We start from the raw sequence: 20,737 nt of genomic DNA, 5'->3' as shown, positions 1-20,737 counted from the left end.
ATAGACATCTGGCTCAGTAGCATCTGTTGCCCTCTTTGTGAAGAACATGCAAACAGCCCCAACAACACCCCCTTTGTCCATCTTGGACTTCACATTTTCCAGAAGAAAGCAGTTGGCTGTTTCTGTGGAGTGTTTTGCTCTGAAGCCAAACTGCATGGGGTGTAATGTGAAGGGGCTGTTGCTGAGGTGGGCAATCAGTTGTTCTGCTACACACTTTTCAACAACCTTCGACACCACAGGTAGTATACTAATGGGCCTGTAGTTACTCACGTCAGCAGGGTCACCCGATTTAAAGATGGACGTTATTATGGCTGACTTCCATACCATTGGAAACACCCCTGACCAATAGATGTGTTGGTGACCTTAGTAATGGGGCCAATGAATGTCTATTTGTAGTTTTTAAGATAGGCAGAGTCCAGCCAAAACACATCTTTGGCTTTAGAGTTCTTTAGTGAGCTATAATCACCTTGTTCACCAGAAACCTCCCTTATGAAGACAGGTTGAGCGTCATTCACTAGCACTGAGCCCAAGAAATCAGTGGAAGGGTTCTGTGACAGTACCATGACAGATTCAATTAAGTAGGAATTGAAGGGTATTGCTATTTCGACTGCATCCTGTGTTAGATTGTTATTCACCATGATTTCTAGTCTTTTTTGCAGTGTTACTGTGACGGTTTTCCTCTTCTGACGAGGAGTATGAAGGATCAGACCAATGCGCAGCGTGGTAAAGTGTTCATATTATTTTATTGGAACAGAAACACTGAACAAAATAACAAAGAGAGTGAAACGAACACAAAACTGTCCTGTAAGGTGCAGCAACACAAAACAGAAAACAACTACCCACAACCCATAGTGGGAAAACAGGCTGCCTAAGTACGGTTCTCAATCAGAGACAACGATAAACAGCTGCCTCTGATTGGGAACCATACCAGGCCAAACACAGAAATACAAAAACATAGAACACATAGAATGCCCACCCCAACTCACACCCTGACCAAACTAAAATAGAGACATAAAAAAGGAAACTAAGGTCAGGACGTGACAGTTACTATGGTCTTTCCTAGTTAACTTTTTTAGATTCTCCCAGATCAATTTAGAATTTCCCTTTGCTTCACCAATTATGTTAATAAAAAAGTTTTCCTTGGCCTGTCTGATTTCTTTCATTACCTTATTTCTCAACATGGTAAACACACGTCTGTCATGCTCTAATTTGGATTCTATGGCTGTTTTTAGAGCATAATCTCATTCTTTCATCTATTTCCAGATTTCTCCATTTAGCCAAGGAAGAGGGCTCTTTTGGCCAGGTTTGGATTTGATTTTCTTTAGGAAGCTATTTATTGTAGTCTGGATTGTGGATAGAAAAACCTGACTATCAGCTTCCACATCTGTATAGGATGTAACGTTCGTCGTCTTCCTCTGATGAGGAGTAAGAGAGATCGGACCGAGGTGCGGCGTGGTATGTGTCCATATTTATTTGAATGAACACAGAAATAACCAAAATAACAAAGAGAACCGCTCGAAAACCGTTCTGGCTGGTGCAGACACACAACAGACAACAGAAAATAATCACCCACGAAACACAATAGAAAACAGGCTCCCTAAATATGATCCTAAAAACGATTGACAGCTGCCTCTGATTGAGAACCATACCAGGCCAAACACAGAAATAGCAAATCATAGAAAAACTAACATAGACAACCCACCCAACTCACGCCCTGACCATACTAAAACAAAGACATAACAAAAGAACTAAGGTCAGAACGTGACATAGGACAAGAGACCATTCCAGTAAATTCCCTTAATTGCATTTTCAGAATTATTTAATTCACTCTTAGGTATTCTTAGTTGATTGGGCTTTCTAAAGGTAGAGAGGTTAAACCTGTTCTTAGACAGCTTTCTGGCTATAAGTGTCAGATTATGATCAGATAGCCCAGTAACCATATTGAATGATTTAGTCTCTCTGGTTTATTACTGATCACCAAATCAATCTGTGTTTTAGAGCAACAAGTCACCCTGGTGGGCCCTTTAACTAGCTGTGTGAGGTCAAAGGTTTTAGTGGTCCATTTGAGAGTTTTCCTACAAGACTTGTCTTCATAATTCATGTTAAAATCTCACATTAAGATGACTTCTTTCCCAAAATCACATTCCCTAAGCATGTTATTCAACTGATCAAAAAACACACTTTTGGTGGAAGGTGGTCTATACATTCCAAAAAGGGTAAAAGACATTTGGGGAGACAGTGTAACGTTCAGGCCAATACATTCTAGTTCATTATCACATGACCACTCAATTTGTTTACATGGGATATGTTCTTTAATGTAAATCATTACACCTCCTCCTCTTCCTTCAATCCTGTCTCTCCTGAAAACATTGTAGCCAATCACAATCAGAGCAGCATATGGAGAGGTTTTATGGAGCCATGTCTCTGAGAGGCAGAGGAAGTCAAGGTTGGAGTCTGTGAGTAGATGTTGAATTTGATCACTTTTTGGAATGACACTACAAATGTTCAAGTGCCCCCCTAGTAGTCCCTTGGGTTTAGCTTGTGGGTCCCAGATGACTCGAGAGTGATTGACACATTGAAAAAAGTTACATTTTCTGACGGATGGGTTATGCCGTTTTGTTTCGTTTTGATTAGGGGAGGTTCGGTAGCGCATTTAACAAACCCTCCCGCCTGCACTGGATGCGGGGAACTAATTAAAACAGCTTGCGTACCAGAAGCAGAGTCAGGGATTGCATATAGAAACTTGGATATGTTTGCAGAGTCAAATTCCATCTTGGAGCCGGGTGAGTCTAGAGAAACCATGGGACCATAGCACTCACCCACTTCCGCAGCGGCGACGATCAGTGGACGAGGCCATCCACTGCGGTGAGTATCGCTGGCTCGGTGATATTAGGCCCAGGATTGAGTTACACATCCCCAGAGAGCAGGAGGGTAGTGAACAGGTAGTTTAACAGTTTCCGATAAATGTTGGACTTGTGTTTGTTACGCCTAAGCGGTTCAGTGGAATAGGGAGCGAGGTAGACTTGGCCATTATTCAGAACATTATGGTATGCTGTGTACTGTCCGCTTCCGTGGAACGGTGAACCAATGTGTTTGGTGTTGATATTCTCCGGCAGTAGACTGTTTGTGTCATCCCAGCAAGGGATGAGATTATCAGTAGAGCAGCTACATAACTGACAATCATGGCAATGTACTGGAGATAAAACACATCATTGCGCTTTAAATCTTTGCATGTTACTTAGCTGGGGACGGCGTACACCTGATATTTTAGACAAAATAACAGCATTCGTAGGAGAAGCGGCATCTGCCGCACCTCCCTCCCTTCCGTTTTTTCGAAGCCCATGTGATCTGTGTTTCTTATACAGACTTATACATGAATTACATGTACCCATTGCTTCTTGAAGAATATAACTTATTAATGATTAAAGAGCTTAGTTTAACTGTCGTATCCCATCAGAACTCAAAATATAACCTTGTTTTATCTCAATGCTTGTAAACAAAGTAAATGTAAGCAAACACAATACAGTCTAAAACATATTTAAAACTATAATGTTGATATAGCATCATGGGTGGTCAGTCCTTGCATCCATAATTTTGTCTATGAATTTGAGAGTGATATTATTTCTCCAGCCCCTCCCTCAGCTTTTTACCAAAACAACAGTGGCTGGGATTACGTTTTGTTATCGTTTCAACTTCTGATTGGCCCCAGGTGTTCCTTCGGTTGTATGAGACAAGAGCCGGGATTCAAACCTTGACCCAGAAAATATAAATTACGAATTTGCCTATATCAAATCTCCCATTCCTCTCAAAAATCTTTTAGAAAGTTGTTGCGCAGCATCTGTCCTCGTGCCCCTAGACCTTAGTGCTGCTTTTGATACCATCGATCACCACATTATTTCGGAGAGATTGGAATCCCAAATTGGTCGACACAGAGTTCTGGCCTGGTTTAGATCTTATCTGCTGGAAAGATATCAGTTTGTCTCTGTAGATGGTTTGTCCTCTGACAAATCAATTGTGCATTTCGGTGTTCCTCAAGGTTCCGATGAAAAATGATAAAGCCCCAAAGTTGCTCTCCCTGGAAGCCTGTGTTTCAGACATAAGGAAGTGGATGGCGGCATTTTTTAAAACTTTTAAACTCGGACCAAACAGAGATGCTAGTTCTAGGTACCAAGAAACAAAGAGATCTTCTGTTGGATCTGACAATTAATCTTGATGGTTGTACAGTCGTCGCAAATAAAACTGTGAAAGACCTTGGCATTACTCTGGACCCTGATCTCTCTTTTGAAGAACATATCAAGACTGTTTCAAGGACAGCTATTTTCCATCTACATAACATTACAAAAATCAGAACCTTTCTGTCCAAAAATTATGCAGAAAAATGTATCTATGCTTTTGTCACTTCTAGATTAGACTACTGCAATGCTCTACTTTCTGGACACATGGATAAAGTACTAAATAAACTTCATGTAGTGCTAAACAAGGCTGCTAGAATCTTGACTAGCACCCAAAAATGTGATCATATTACTCCAGTGCTAGCATCTCTACCACTGGCTTTCTGTTAAGGCTAGGGCTGATTTCAAGGTTTTACTGCTAACCTACAAAACATTACATGGCCTTGCTCCTACCTATCTTTCTAATTTTGGTCCTGCCATACATACCTACACGTACGCTGCGGTCACATGACGCAGGCCTCCTTATTGTCGTTAGAATTTGTAAGCAAACAGCTGGAGGCAGGGCTTTCTCCTATAGAGCTACATTTTTATTGAATGGTCTGCCTATCCATGTGAGAGACGCAGACTCGGTCTCAACATTTATGTCTTTATTGAAGACTCATCTCTTAATTTTGTCCTATGATTGAGTGTAGGGGTGTGAAGGTGAACGGAAATGCACTGGAGCGACAATCCGCCCTTGCTGTTTCTGCCTGGCCGCTTCCCCTCTCTCCACTGGGATTCCCAGCCTCTAACCCAATTTCTGGGACTGAGTCACTGGCTTACTTACTGGTGCTCTTCCATGCCATCTCTAGGAAGGGTGCCTCACTTGAGTGGGTTGAGTCACTGACGTGATCTTCCTGTCTGGGTTGGCGCACCCCTCGGGTTCGTGCCGTGAGGGAGATCTTCGTGGGCTATACTCATCCTTGTCTCAGGGTAGTAAGTTGTCCGGGGGTATTGTCGGACGGGGCCACAATGTCTCCCGACCCCTCCTGTCTCAGTCTCCAGTATTTATGCTGCAATAGTTTATGTTGGGGCTAGGGTCAGTCTGTTATATCTAGAGTATTTCCCCTGTCTTATCCGGTGTCCTGTGTGAATATAAGTATGCTGCTCCCTCTAATTATCTATTTTTTTCTCTCTTTCTCTCTGAGGACCTGAGCCCTAGGACCATGCCTCAGGACTACCTGATCTAATGACTCCTTGCTGTCCCCAGTCCACCTGGTCGTGCTGCTGCTCCAGTTTCAACTGTTCTGCCTGCGGCTATGGAACCCTGACTTGTTCACCGGACATGCTACCTTGTCCCGGAACTGCTGTTTTCGACTCTCTCTCTAACGCACCTGCTGTCTCTAACTCTGAATGGTCGGCTATGAAAAGCAAACTGACATTTACTCCTGAGGTGCCGACCTTTGCACCCTCTTCAACCTCTATGAACGTTTCAACATCTTGGCCATTTACTGTTATAATCTCCACCCAGCGCAGCCAGAAGAAGACTGGCCAACCCTCAGAGCCTGGTTCCTCTCTAGGTTTCTTCCTAGGTTCCTTGTTTTCTAGGGAGTTTTTCCTAGCCACCATGCTTCTACATCTGCATTGCTTGGGGTTTTAGGCTGGGTTTCTGTATAGCACTTTTTTGAATTGGTATAGCTCTGTTGGCTTGGAGTCTCTGACTACTAGAAGGACCCAGCATTGGCTACTTTTTGTATATAAACCAGTTCTTCAGAGACTACCTGTAAGAAATATTGGTTGCTAAATCCTTAGAAATGACGGACTATGTAAAAAAAAAACTGTTTGTCACTAAATCCGTCTAGAAGGACCATGTAAAAATGGTTGGCTGGTATGGCCTCACCCGTCTGAGAGGTCGGCTGTGAATGCCCTCACCCGTCTGAGAGATCGGCTGTGAATGCCCTCACCCGTCTGAGAGATCGGCTGTGAATGCCCTCACCCGTCTGAGAGATCGGCTGTGAATGCCCTCACCCGTCTGAGAGATCGGCTGTGAATGCCCTCACCCGTCTGAGAGATCGGCTGTGAATGCCCTCACCCGTCTGAGAGATCGGCTGTGAATGCCCTCACCCGTCTGAGAGATCGGCTGTGAATGCCCTCACCCGCAGTATACTTATAACTGATTAGTTTGGTTCTGCCCTCTATAGTGCTGACCAGTTAGAACATGATGTTGAGGTCCATCACTATACTCTTGATAGTCACCACAACACACACACACACACAGACACCGCTGTTTCCATTTGAGGATGTTTATATGATTCTGGTAACCTGAATGACTTGGAATCTTATTGTTGTGGTTCTATAAAACAAATATATGTAAACAGTATTAATTAAAACTTCTTCGGGATCGGTGTCCCTTCCATGTGACGGCTGAGCTACCGTAGGCTAATGCGATTAGCATGACGTTGTAAGTAACAAGAATTTCCCAGGACATAGACATATCTGGAAGAAAGCTTAAATTACTGTTCATCTAACTGCACTGTCCAATTTACAGTAGCTATTACAGTGAAATAATACCATGCTGTTGTTTGAGGAGAGTGCACAATTTTGAACATGAAAAGTAATTCATAAACAAATTAGGCACATTTGGGCAGTCTTGATACAAAATGTTGAACAGAAATGCAATGGTTAATTGGATCAGTCAAAAACATTGCACATACACTGATGCCATGTTGTGGCCAAAATCTAAATTGCACCTGGGCTGGAATAATACATTATGGACTTTCTCTTGCATTTCAAAGATGATGGTACAAAAAAATCTAAAGCATGTTTGGTTTTTCTTGGTATTATCTTTTACCAGATCTATTGTGTTATATTCTACTACATTCATTTTACAGTTCCATAAACATCAAAGTGTTTCCTTTCAAATGATACCAAGAATATGCATATCCTTGTTTCAGGGCCAGAGCTACAGGCAGTTAGATTTGGGTACGTCATTCTAGGCGAGAATTGAAAGAAAAAGGCTAATCCTTCAGAGGTTAAGGGTTATAACTATGCAATATTTAAGTGGTAATGCCCAACGGTAGTTGGAGGATATATTGCATGTGTGTTGTTAGGCCCGAGACGAAGTCGAGATCCGGCAAACCGTGCCAATATGTCCTCCAAACACTGGCTTCAAGGGCACTTTTGAACAATGGGTTACAAACATATTCAAATAATAATTGACATATTTTCATTAAAAATGTTATTTGGATGAATTTATTCATACTATTTTATCCTTCTACAAGATATAGTCCCAACACAAACCTTTGTTCTGTATCTATGGACTCGACCCAGTCGTTCAGTCTTTTTGTTCTGTATCTATGGACTCGACACAGTCATTCTTTCTAAATGTTCCATTACCATACTGGCTGTCAAAGTTCTTATCCCTTGCTTGCTAGCTAGCCAACTATGACTAACTTACAGTCATGTCAAAAAAGTGCAGCCAGAATAACAGTAAAGTAGCTGCATTTGCAATTGTTTAAGCTGTTTTCTAGTGACATTTATTTGGAAACGTCCATAACAGTGAGCTAATGAGGCTTGAGACTCATATCTCCCTCACTAGCTTTAAGCACCAGCTGTCAGAGCAGCTCACAGATCACTGCACCTGTACATAACCCATCTGTAAACAGCCCATCTATCTACCTCATTTCCATACTGTATTTATTTATCTTGCTCCTTTACACCCCAGTATCTATACTTGCACATTCATCTTCTGCACATCCACCATTCCAGTGTTTAATTACTTCGCCACCATGACCTATTTATTGCCTTAACTCCCTTATCTTACCTCATTTGTACTTAACTGTACAGTGCCTTGCGAAAGTATTCGGCCACCTTGAACTTTGCGACCTTTTGCCACATTTCAGGCTTCAAACATAGAGATATAAAACTGTATTTTTTTGTGAAGAATCAACAACAAGTGGGACACAATCATGAAGTGGAACGACATTTATTAGATATTTCAAACTTTTTTAACACATCAAAAACTGAAAAATTGGGCGTGCAAAATTATTCAGACCCTTTACTTTCAGTGCAGCAAACTCTCTCCAGAAGTTCAGTGAGGATCTCTGAATGATCCAATGTTGACCTAAATGACTAATGATGATAAATACAATCCACCTGTGTCTAATCAAGTCTCCGTATAAATGCACCTGCACTGTGATAGTCTCAGAGGTCCGTTAAAAGTGCAGAGAGCATTATGAAGAACAAGGAACACACCAGGCAGGTCCGAGATACTGTTGTGAAGAAGTTTAAAGCCGGATTTGGATACAAAAAGATTTCCCAAGCTTTAAACATCCCAAGGAGCACTGTGCAAGCGATAATATTGAAATGGAAGGAGTATCAGACCACTGCAAATCTACCAAGACCTGGCCGTCCCTCTAAACTTTCAGCTCATACGAGGAGAAGACTGATCAGAGATGCAGGCAAGAGGCCCATGATCACTCTGGATGAACTGCAGAGATCTACAGCTGAGGTGGGAGACTCTGTCCATAGGACAACAATCAGTCGTATATTGCACAAATCTGGCCTTTATGGAAGAGTGGCAAGAAGAAAGCCATTTCTTAAAGACATCCATAAAAAAAGTGTTGTTTAAATTTTGCCACAAGCCACCTGGGAGACACACCAAACATGTGGAAGAAGGTGCTCTGGTCAGATGAAACCAAAATTGAACTTTTTGGCAACAATGCAAAACGTTATGTTTGGCGTAAAAGCAACACAGCTCATCACCCTGAACACAACATCCCCACTGTCAAACATGGTGGTGGCAGCATCATGGTTTGGGCCTGCTTTTCTTCAGCAGGGACAGGGAAGATGGTTAAAATTGATGGGAAGATGGATGGAGCCAAATACAGGACCATTCTGGAAGAAAACCTGATGGAGTCTGCAAAAGACCTGAGACTGGGATGGAGATTTGTCTTCCAACAAGACAATGATCCAAAACATAAAGCAAAATCTACAATGGAATGGTTAAAAAATAAACATATCCAGGTGTTAGAATGGCCAAGTCAAAGTCCAGACCTGAATCCAATCGAGAATCTGTGGAAAGAACTGAAAACTGCTGTTCACAAATGCTCTCCATCCAACCTCACTGAGCTCGAGCTGTTTTGCAAGGAGGAATGGGAAAAAATGTCAGTCTCTCGATGTGCAAAACTGATAGAGACATACCCCAAGCGACTTACAGCTGTAATCGCAGCAAAAGGTGGCGCTACAAAGTATTAACTTAAGGGGGCTGAATAATTTTGCATGCCCAATTTTTCAGGTTTTGAATTGTTAAAAAAGTTTGAAATATCCAATAAATGTCGTTCCCCTTCATGATTGTGTCCCACTTGTTGTTGATTCTTCACAAAAAAATACAGTTTTATATCTTTATGTTTGAAGCCTGAAATGTCGCAAAAGGTCGCAAAGTTCAAGGGGGCCGAATACTTTCGCAAGGCACTGTATTTAGACTTTTTGTTTTCTTTTGTTCTACTGTATTATTGACTGTATGTTTTGTTTATTCCATGTGTAACTCTGTGTTGTTGTATGTGTCGAATTGCTATGCTTTATCTTGGCCAGGTTGCAGTTGCAAATGAGAACTTGTTCTCAACTAGCCTACCTGGTTTAATAAAGGTGAAATATATATATTTTTTAAAAGGCTCGATTTCGCCTGGCATAGAAAACATACTCACTTGTCAGGACAATGTTGTTCAGAGGAGCTAGCCAACGACACTGCCTAGCTGGGCTGATGAGACAGTGGATTGCTCAGTCCGATGGAACAGAGTAAATAGGTATTTTAATATCATAGATTTAGCCTGTGGCAACTTGTGGAGTAGACTACGGCTGGAATGCGGTTTTAACCAATCAGCAATCAGGATTAGACCCATTCGTTGTATAAACATGTATGTATGAGCTAGGTCCAAGAACTCTCTGGGATGACTGTAGAACAGGCCTGGGCAATTATTTTCCATGGAGGGCCACATTAGAACATATTTTTGCCATCGCAGGCCAGAATCATATTACAGGATGATACACCCCGTTTGTTGTTGGATTCACGTCTCCATCTCAACCAAACATCTAAGTTAAAGAATATGACTAAATCAAATCAGAATGTATTTCAAGTTCGATTTGATATAATCCTTTCTATACCTTATATTTTTGGTTGAGATGGAGATGTGAATCCAACATATTAATTTGTAGAAAAACTGGAATTAATGCTAGACTAAATCAGTGGCACAGATCGAACTATACTTGCAGGATACACATCTCCTTCAAATGTTGATTTTTGGTTGCGTTGCCAACCAAACACAATTCAATATCACTTTTAAAATACAATAGACAGCCTACTAACTTCTTGACAAATTAGATGATGAATTTGTGTCCCCAAATCGCCCAAAAATATAAATTAAAGAATGGGATTAAGCCAGTGTCTCAGATGGAACTATCCAAGCAGTAGAAACATCTCCTTTAAATGTTGATGCATTTCTTCTTATGTAATCATATAAAGTGTTTATGTTCTAGATAACATGCATCGGTCATCACAGGTCTGTGGAGATCTTCACCATTGCTGTTATAATCTGTCAGAACTAGAATGACATTCATTACTTGCTCCATGTACTTTTTATGTAATCTCAACTGTGGAAATTGGAAATTCAACTAACTTTTGGCTGTCTTTTTGAGTGGGTGAATATACTGTAGGTTGTAATCTCATTGATCAACGTCTCAACCAAATATTACCCATTACCCTGGACTCATTTAGGTGGTGGAACTCAATTAGGATTTGACGTTAGAGAAGTGCGAAACCGAAAGTAGCCTTGGCTGTAGACCGTTGGTTGTAACGTAGCCCAGATGTATGACTCTAAAGCAGCCTACTGTTACTCTTTAAGGTCCAATGATCTTTATATACTGAACAAAAATATAAACGCAATATGCAACAATTTCAAAGGTTTTACTGAGTTACAGTTCATGTAAGGTAATCAGTCAATTAAAATAAATCAATTTGACCCTAATTTATGGATTTCACATAACTGGGCAGGGGCATAACCATGGGTGGGCCTGGGAGGGCATAGGCCCACCCACTTGGGAGCCAGGCCCAATGACTGGGGAGCCAGGCCCAGCCAATCAGAATGAGATTTCCCACACAAAGGGGCTTTATTAGAGACAGAAATACTCCTTAGCTTCATCAGCTGTCCGGGTGGCTGGTCTCAGACGATCCCGCAGGTGAAGAAGCCGGATATGGAGGTCCTGGACTGGCATAGTTACACATGGTCTGCAGTTGTGAGGTCGGTTGGAGTACTGCCAAATTGTCTAAAACGATGTGGGAGGCGGCCCATGGTAGAGATATTAACATTCAATTATCTGGCAACAGCTCTGGTGGACATTCCTGCAGTCAGCATGTCAATTGCACGCTCCCTCAAAACTTGAGACATCTGTGACATTGTGTTGTGTGACAAAACTGCACATTTTAGAGCGCCGTTATATTGTCCCCAGCACAAGGTGCACCTGTGTTATGATCATGCTGTTTCATCAGCTTCCTGATATGTCACACCTTTCAGGTGGATGGGATTATTTTAGCAAAGGAGAAATGCTCACTAACAGGGATGTAAACAAAAATTGTGCACTAAATTTGAGAGAAATACTGTACATGTTTTGTGCATTATGGAACATTTCAGGGATCTTTAATTTCAGCTCATGAAACATGGGACCAACACATTACATTTTGTATTCATATTTTTGTTCAGTAAATGTTATTTTCAGCGGTATACTGACTGTGGCAGCCAAAACAGCCAAATACTCTGTCTAAAAGTGAGTAGATTCTTAATTGCAATATGGTTCTAGAATCATAAAGCCCTTGACTTTCATGTCATATTAAAATCATTACACAAATGCAAAATATACCCTTACTGTACAAGGTTTTAACTGGCTTTATCACAGTTGCTGTGGACAGTATTTTTCAGTGACAACATGTTTCTGGCAGCCATCTTCCATTACACACAGGTGTTTGAAGCATGCTAGACAGCTAATTAGCACAGGTGGAACCTCTGTCTTCCATCTGTAATCCATAAACATGTGCTGTAACATGGAGATATGGCCCAGTGGGAACACTAACCCTCATCCTATCAAGGTGTGTACCAATTTAACCCTTTGTTTTTTGACAATTATTTCTCACTGATATGAAAGATAATCCTTATGCTTTTAAAACCGTAACCCAAGTGATGCATGTTAAACAGAGCATCATGGAACGTCTTAAGGATCCGCCCCTTTTTTTCAATTTTCGCCTAAAATGACATAACCAAATCTAACTGCCTGTAGCTCAGGACCTGAAGCAAGGATATGCATTTTCTTGATACCATTTGAAAGGAAACACTTTGAAGTTTGTGGAAATGTGAAACAAATGTAGGAGAATTCAACACATTAGATCTGATAAAAGATAATACAAAGAAAAAAAACTATTCCTAGCCCAGGCGCAATTTAGACTTTTGCCACTAGATGGCAGCACTGTATGTGCAAAGTTTTAGAGTGAAGTAATGAACTATGGCATATCTATTAAAAATGTTGTATCAAGACTGCCCAAATGTGCCTAATTGGTTTATTCATACATTTGTGCACACTCCTCAAACAATAGCATGGTATTATAATACCATGTAATAGCTACTGTAAATTGGACAGTGCAGTTAGATTAACAAGAATTGAAGCTTTCTGCCCATATCAGATATGTCTATGTACTGGATTTATTTTTTGTTTCTTACAACCTCATGCTAATCACATTAGCCTACGTTAGCACAACTGTCCCGAGGACGGGACACTGATCCTGAAGAAGCTGTAGTACTCCCACCTACAGAAGAGGCCTTCTTCCAATGACTCTTATGTGTAATGTAATGGACCTGAGACTCTTATGACTCCTGTGTGTAATTTAATGGAACTGAGAGTCATGACCAAGGCCTAGATGTAATGTAGTCTCAAAGACTGTACAGTATGGTAGCCTGTAGATTTGGTTTAGTGCACAAGTTCAAACTGTAGATTCCAACATCCATCCCTACTAGTCTACAAGGGTGATTTAGTGTTAGCTCGCCGGTGGCCTAGATGTGGGCAGAGATTTCACAATGGAATATAAACCATTTACAGTTTTATGAATATTCAATCTAAAGTGGAAATAACAAAATCACTGTTACATCAAAAATCAACATCAGACAGGGACAGCTGATCAGCTGATCAAGATCATCTATATATAAATCTGGAACCTGATTAACAGACAAGATGACCGTCTCATATGAAATATATAGCATATACTTATCAAAATGACCTATTAAGTTTGTTCATTAATGTAAGTAACTTAGGCCTACCACCCTAGCCATTTAGCTAACTGACAGATTTGGTAACAAAATGACTTTTTATTTTATAAGTGACAGTAAATTAGGCCTTCTTATTAGAAAGCTGCAGCATGTTTTAGATATGTTCAAACTGGCAGTAGGCCTATTGGGAGGAGGACAGGAATCTCTGAGTGGGAAATAACCTTTATTATGGTGTCATCTAATTGGATTCTAGGAGTGATGACAGTCTGCCTCCGTGTCACTCAAAGTAGGCAGAAGTCCAGATAAAAAAACCTCTGAATAATCAATCATTCACACAAAGCCTATAGGAAATGAAGTTACTGCAGGCTATTTGGCCTAACCTATTTCTGTTATCATGCATTAGGCCTATCATTGCACTGTGCCATATTCACATAGGGGCGGCAGGGTAGCCTAGTGGTTAGAGCGTTGGACTAGTAACCGGAAGGTTGCGAGTTCAAAGCCCCCGAGCCGATCTGTCGTTCTGCCCCTGAACAGGCAGTTAACACACTGTCATTGAAAATAAGAATTTGTTCTTAACTGACTTGCCTAGTTAAATAATAATAATACTATATATTATAATGATGTTGAGAGCCTATAAGCTACACCATGACACAACACAAGATCACCAGAGATTGATTTGTAGCCTACACTTTATTCATGTACAGCCTATAAAATAACATTGCTGCAATTTTCAATCTTATAGGATAACTGACATTACATAATATCTGAAGATGTAGGACTGACTGAGATCTACGCAGACCCCTAAAAGGCCTGTCCGCTCGCGTACAATGTTGAATGGATTATTAGCAGGGCCGGGCGGTAAACCCGCCCCTCGTCTTCTTTGGCAACTGCATGTGTTATTTTGGGATCGGGAACAAAGTATTTCGGTCTCAATGACAACATGAAGCACATAGGAGTTATGAGAGAATGGTCTGACAGTACGCATCGATGCACGGATTTTAAGAGCACCTAATTGTATCCAAGATAGGCTATATGATTAATAAATGTAGCCTAGCCTATAGCCAATAGGACTAGCTCCTAGCATATACAGTGCCTTCGGAAAGTATTCAATCCACTTGATTTATTCCACATGTTGTGTTATAGCCTGAATTCAACATGGATTATAATGTATTTATTTTCTCACACATCTACACACACTACCCCATAACAACAAATGGGAAACATGTTTTTAGACATTTTTGCAAAATACAGAAATATTTTATTTTACATATGTATTGACACCGCTAAGTCAATACATGTTAGAATTATGTGTGGCAGTGATTACAGCTGTGAGTCTTTCTGGGTAAGTCTCTAAGAGCTTTGCACACCTGGATTGTACAATACTTGCACATTATTCTTTTCTTCTAGCTCTGTCACGTTTGGTTGTTGATCATTGCTAGACAGACATTCTCAAGTCTTGCCATAGATTTTCAAGCCCATTTAAATCAAAACTGTAACTAGGCCACTCAGGAACATTAAATGTCACCTTGGTAAGCAACTCCAGTGTAGATTTGGCCCTGTGTTTTAGGTTATTGTCCTGCTGAAAGGTGCATTTGTCTCCCAGTGTCTGTTGGAAAGCAGACTGAATCAAGTTTTCCTCTAGGATTTTGCCTGTGCTTAGCTCTTTTCCATTTTTTTTATTTAAAAAAACTCCCTAGTCCTTGCCAATGACAAGCATACTCATAACATGATGCAGCCACCACCATGCTTGAAAATATGAAGAGTGGTACTCAGTGATGTGCTGTGTTGGATTTGCCCCAAACGTAACGCTTTGTATTCAGGACATAAAAGTTAATTTCTTTGCCACATTTTGTGCAGTTTTACTTTAGTGCCTTATTGCAAACATGATGCATGTTTTGGAATATTTTTGTTCTGTACAGGCGTCCTTGTTTTCACTCTGTCATTTAGGTTACTATTGTGGAGTAACTACAATGTTGTTGATCCATTATTTGACTTGTTAAGCACATTTTTACCCCTGAATTTATTTAGGCTTCCCATAACAAAGGGATGGAAAACTTATTGACTCACAACATTACAGCTTTTAATTTGAATGAATTTGGGTATTGTATTGTGTGTAGGCCAGTGACATAACATCTCAATTTAATCCAGGCTGTAAAACAGCAGAATGTGTAAAAAAGTTAAAAGGTTAGGCTCTGTAGGCTCCATCCCAACAGCGTGCACATTACCAGCGCCCCATAGGCATGGTTCACCCCCCCATTCAGACCCACCATCACCAAACAGTACTGCATAAAGTACATGTCATTCATGGAGAGTTTGTCTCACTGATTATTATAAACTGGGTGGTTCGAGCCATGAATGCTGATTGGCTTACAGCAGTGGTATATCAGACCGTACACCACGGGAATGATAAAACATTTATTTTGAATTACTTTAGTAACCAGTTTATAATATCAATATGGCGCCTCAGGGGTTTGTGGTATATGGCCAATATACCACGGCTAAGTGCTGTATCCAGGCACTCTGCATTGCGTTGTGCATAAGAAGAGCCCTTAGCCGTGGTATATTGGCCATACACCACACCTCCTTGGGGCTTATTGCTTAAATAACCTATAGGCATGATGTCATTCATGGAGAGTTTGTCTCACTCATATGTTTCATTAATTAATAACCTATAGGCATGATGTCCTTCATGGAGAGTTGGTCTCACTCATATGTTTCATTAATTAATAACCTATAGGCATGATGTCATTCGTGGAGAGTTGGTCTCACTCATATGTTTCATTAATTAATAACCTATAGGCATGATGTCATTCATGGAGAGTTTGTCTCACTCAGAATGTTCAATCAAGTAATTCGCTATACAGGCCTAAGTTATTTAATCTGCAGATAATGACTAGTGTAAAATAATGACACAACTAGAGGTACACTAAATCAAATATTATCTTTGAAATGTTGACATTTTTCTCTAATTTCCAGTCACAACATGTATCAATACAAATGCACAGTTGCAGACCCAGGCAATTTCTCCCACTGTTGCATCAGATGGTCTTAATATTGAGCAAAAGAAGGAAGTGCGCATGTCCTCTTTTTTTTAGTGTGTAGCCCCTCTCTCACCATTGGTGGAGAAACACGTTGCGTTTGACAGGACTAATTACGCTTGCATCAGTCTACTCGCAAATGCTACTCGTCTGAGAGTGTGTTCTCCCACGCTGCTCCAGGAACATTCAATTTTCTCACGAATTTACCGTTATTCAGTGTTCTGCCCCACAATTTCCATCAACATGGAGAAGAAAAACGGACACACAATGACCGATTCGGTCTCCACCGACGACATCTTGGAGAAGAATGGAAAGAAGAAGACAAGCTGTAAAGACAAGTTGATGAGATTTTTGAATAGGAATATGTTAGTGATAATGACGGTGTCTGGAGTTCTAGTAGGCGTCGGCCTCGGAATGATGGTTCGGAATATGAACCTAACCCGGGCGCAGATGACTTATTTTGCTTTCCCCGGTGAGATGCTTCTGAGGATGCTGAAGATGATTATCCTTCCTCTGGTCGTGTGCAGCCTGATCTCCGGCGCCGCCAGCCTGGACACGCGCTCCTTGGGGAAACTAGGAGGCATCGCGGTCTCCTACTTCCTGGTGACCACACTCATCGCATCGGGAATTGGTGTGTCCCTCGCCTTCATTATCAAACCGGGAGTCGGTGCCGGGGCTCTGAACACAAATAATCTAGGTCTCGAGAGCGTCAATACCAACAAGGAGACCACGGATTCGTTTTTAGATCTTGCAAGGTAACGGTTGCGGGGATGAGGTTATTGTTTCAATAGGCTAATACATGTATTATGTTAAAGAGTGTTTCTTGAGAGGAAATAAGCTAGCATGCCTGAGGGGGTGAGATGACTGGGGGGCGGGTAGTAGTAGAGTAAATGCGTGCTCCACTAATTCCCCCGGCCGCAATACTGTAGCCTATATAGGTTACACAGATGAGAGCCAAGGCGCATGCTTGTTCCAGTACCTTACATGGAATTACATGGCACTCAGAAATCAAGAGACCTAGGCATGGATATAGATGGTCATTGGTCAATATTTTGGGGGGAATTAGTTAACATATGTTTTTCATTTACGTGATTTGTTTATGCATAATGGTACAATATAAAGCAGTAAGAAAAACAAAACAGACCCTGACAGGAAGAATCACAGCAAACAAACAACATAAAATAACTATAGCATTCCCATGAGACAAAGGTTCTCACACAGTGTGTCATTGGGTGTCTGCCTGTCTGCCCGTCTGTGTGTCTGCCTACCTATAACTCCCTCTCTACCTGAATGACTGTCTGTGTGTCTGTCAGTCGGTCTATGTGTCCAACTATCTGCCCGTCAAACGCTGGGCCTGCCCTCCTATCTGTCTGCCTTCCTGTCTGTGTCTACCTGCCTGTCCATCTGTCTGTCTGCATCTGAGGGAAAGCTGACAGCTGTTAAACCCAGGATTCTGTTCTGCACAAAGAAAAGTTATCTGTAGGGAAGCCCAAGATATGCCACAGCTGGCGTATGTCAACTACACAGGCATGCTCACAACCATATAGCACAGCCATATAGCACAGCCATATATCACAGCCATATAGCACAGCCATATATCACAGCCATATATCACAGCCATATATCACAGCCATATAGCACAGCCATATATCACAGCCATATAGCACAGCCATATATCACAGCCATATATCACAGCCATATATCACAGCCATATATCACAGCCATATATCACAGCCATATAGCACAGCCATATATCACAGCCATATAGCACAGCCATATATCACAGCCATATAGCACAGCCATATATCACAGCCATATATCACAGCCATATATCACAGCCATATATCACAGCCATATATCACAGCCATATAGCACAGCCATATATCACAGCCATATAGCACAGCCATATATCACAGCCATATAGCACAGCCATATATCACAGCCATATATCACAGCCATATAGCACAGCCATATAGCACAGCCATATATCACAGCCATATATCACAGCCATATATCACAGCCATATATCACAGCCATATATCCCTGTATGGCTGTACATGTATTCCAATACTCTATACATGCCACTGTTGGTGCATGACTGAAAACACTTGTGCCTCTTATCATAAAACACAGCATCAGGTATCAGTGCAGACTGTCTGGGACAAGAATCACCTGTCCTGAAGTATTAGTGGTCTATTACAAACTGTCTGGGACAAGAATCACCTGTCCTGAAGTATTAGTGGTCTATTACAAACTGTCTGGGACAAGAATCCACCTGTCCTGAAGTATTAGTGGTCTATTACAAACTGTCTGGGACAATAATCCACCTGTCCTGAAGTATTAGTGGTCTATTACAAAGTGTCTGGGACAAGAATTCACCTGTCCTGTCTGGGACAAGAATCACCTGTCCTGAAGTATTAGTGGTCTATTACAAACTGTCTGGGACAAGAATCACCTGTCCTGAAGTATTAGTGGTCTATTACAAACTGTCTGGGACAAGAAATCACCTGTCCTGAAGTATTAGTGGTCTATTACAAACTGTCTGGGACAAGAATCCACCTGTCCTGAAGTATTAGTGGTCTATTACAAACTGTCTGGGACAAGAATAACCTGTCCTGAAGTATTAGTGGTCTATTACAAACTGTCTGGGACAAGAATCCACCTGTCCTGAAGTGTTAGTGGTCTATTACAAACTGTCTGGGACAAGAATCCACCTGTCCTGAAGTGTTAGTGGTCTATTACAAACTGTCTGGGACAAGAATCACCTGTCCTGAAGTGTTAGTGGTCTATTACAAACTGTCTGGGACAAGAATTCACCTGTCCTGAAGTATTAGTGGTCTATTACAAACTGTCTGGGACAAGAATTCACCTGTCCTGAAGTATTAGTGGTCTATTACAAACTGTCTGGGACAAGAATCAGCTGTCCTGAAGTATTAGTGGTCTATTACAAACTGTCTGGGACAAGAATCCACCTGTCCTGAAGTATTAGTGGTCTATTACAAACTGTCTGGGACAAGAATCCACCTGTCCTGAAGTATTAGTGGTCTATTACAAACTGTCTGGGACAAGAATCCACCTGTCCTGAAGTAGTAGTGGTCTATTACAAACTGTCTGGGACAAGAATCCACCTGTCCTGAAGTGTTAGTGGTCTATTACAAACTGTCTGGGACAAGAATCCACCTGTCCTGAAGTGTTAGTGGTCTATTACAAACTGTCTGGGACAAGAATCACCTGTCCTGAAGTGTTAGTGGTCTATTACAAACTGTCTGGGACAAGAATCACCTGTCCTGAAGTAGTAGTGGTCTATTACAAACTGTCTGGGACAAGAATTCACCTGTCCTGAAGTATTAGTGGTCTATTACAAACTGTCTGGGACAAGAATTCACCTGTCCTGAAGTATTAGTGGTCTATTACAAACTGTCTGGGACAAGAATACACCTGTCCTGAAGTATTAGTGGTCTATTACAAACTGTCTGGGACAAGAATTCACCTGTCCTGAAGTATTAGTGGTCTATTACAAACTGTCTGGGACAAGAATATACCTGTCCTGAAGTATTAGTGGTCTATTACAAACTGTCTGGGACAAGAATCTACCTGTCCTGAAGTATTAGTGGTCTATTACAAACTGTCTGGGACAAGAATTCACCTGTCCTGTCTGGGACAAGAATATACCTGTCCTGAAGTATTAGTGGTCTATTACAAACTGTCTGGGACAAGAATCACCTGTCCTGAAGTATTAGTGGTCTATTACAAACTGTCTGGGACAAGAATTCACCTGTCCTGTCTGGGACAAGAATATACCTGTCCTGAAGTATTAGTGGTCTATTACAAACTGTCTGGGACAAGAATCACCTGTCCTGAAGTATTAGTGGTCTATTACAAACTGTCTGGGACAAGAATTCACCTGTCCTGAAGTATTAGTGGTCTATTACAAACTGTCTGGGACAAGAATCCACCTGTCCTGAAGTATTAGTGGTCTATTACAAACTGTCTGGGACAAGAATCCACCTGTCCTGAAGTATTAGTGGTCTATTACAAACTGTCTGGGACAAGAATCCACCTGTCCTGAAGTATTAGTGGTCTATTACAAACTGTCTGGGACAAGAATCACCTGTCCTGAAGTATTAGTGGTCTATTACAAACTGTCTGGGACAAGAATTCACCTGTCCTGAAGTATTAGTGGTCTATTACAAACTGTCTGGGACAAGAATTCACCTGTCCTGAAGTATTAGTGGTCTATTAC

General features: G+C 41.2%; 1 protein-coding gene across 2 annotated transcripts in view; it reads left to right on the top strand.

Annotated features, from left to right (window-relative positions):
• The first annotated feature begins 2,678 nt into the window (after nucleotides 1–2,678).
• The window catches only part of LOC149985681 (neutral amino acid transporter A-like), a 95,292-nt gene continuing 77,233 nt past the window's right edge, over nucleotides 2,679–20,737 (top strand). Inside the window, exon 1 of one of the 2 annotated variants that reach the window (XM_090181749.1) lies at nucleotides 2,679–2,865. Coding sequence is in view for 1 of the 2 variants with exons in the window: in XM_090181739.1 (XP_090037865.1) it covers nucleotides 16,738–17,249 (512 nt within the window). In the remaining variant the exon portion in view is untranslated. Of the gene's footprint in view, nucleotides 2,866–16,571; nucleotides 17,250–20,737 lie in introns of those variants that run through there. The other variant, XM_090181739.1, reaches the window with a different exon arrangement.

The sequence above is a fragment of the Oncorhynchus mykiss genome, chromosome 1 (assembly GCF_057628025.1).
Source record: "Oncorhynchus mykiss isolate SJ-2025 chromosome 1, ASM5762802v1, whole genome shotgun sequence".
Classification (NCBI taxonomy): Eukaryota; Metazoa; Chordata; class Actinopteri; order Salmoniformes; family Salmonidae; genus Oncorhynchus; species Oncorhynchus mykiss.
Note: the sequence above shows the minus strand (reverse complement) of the source record. Positions and strands in the feature narration are given on the sequence as shown.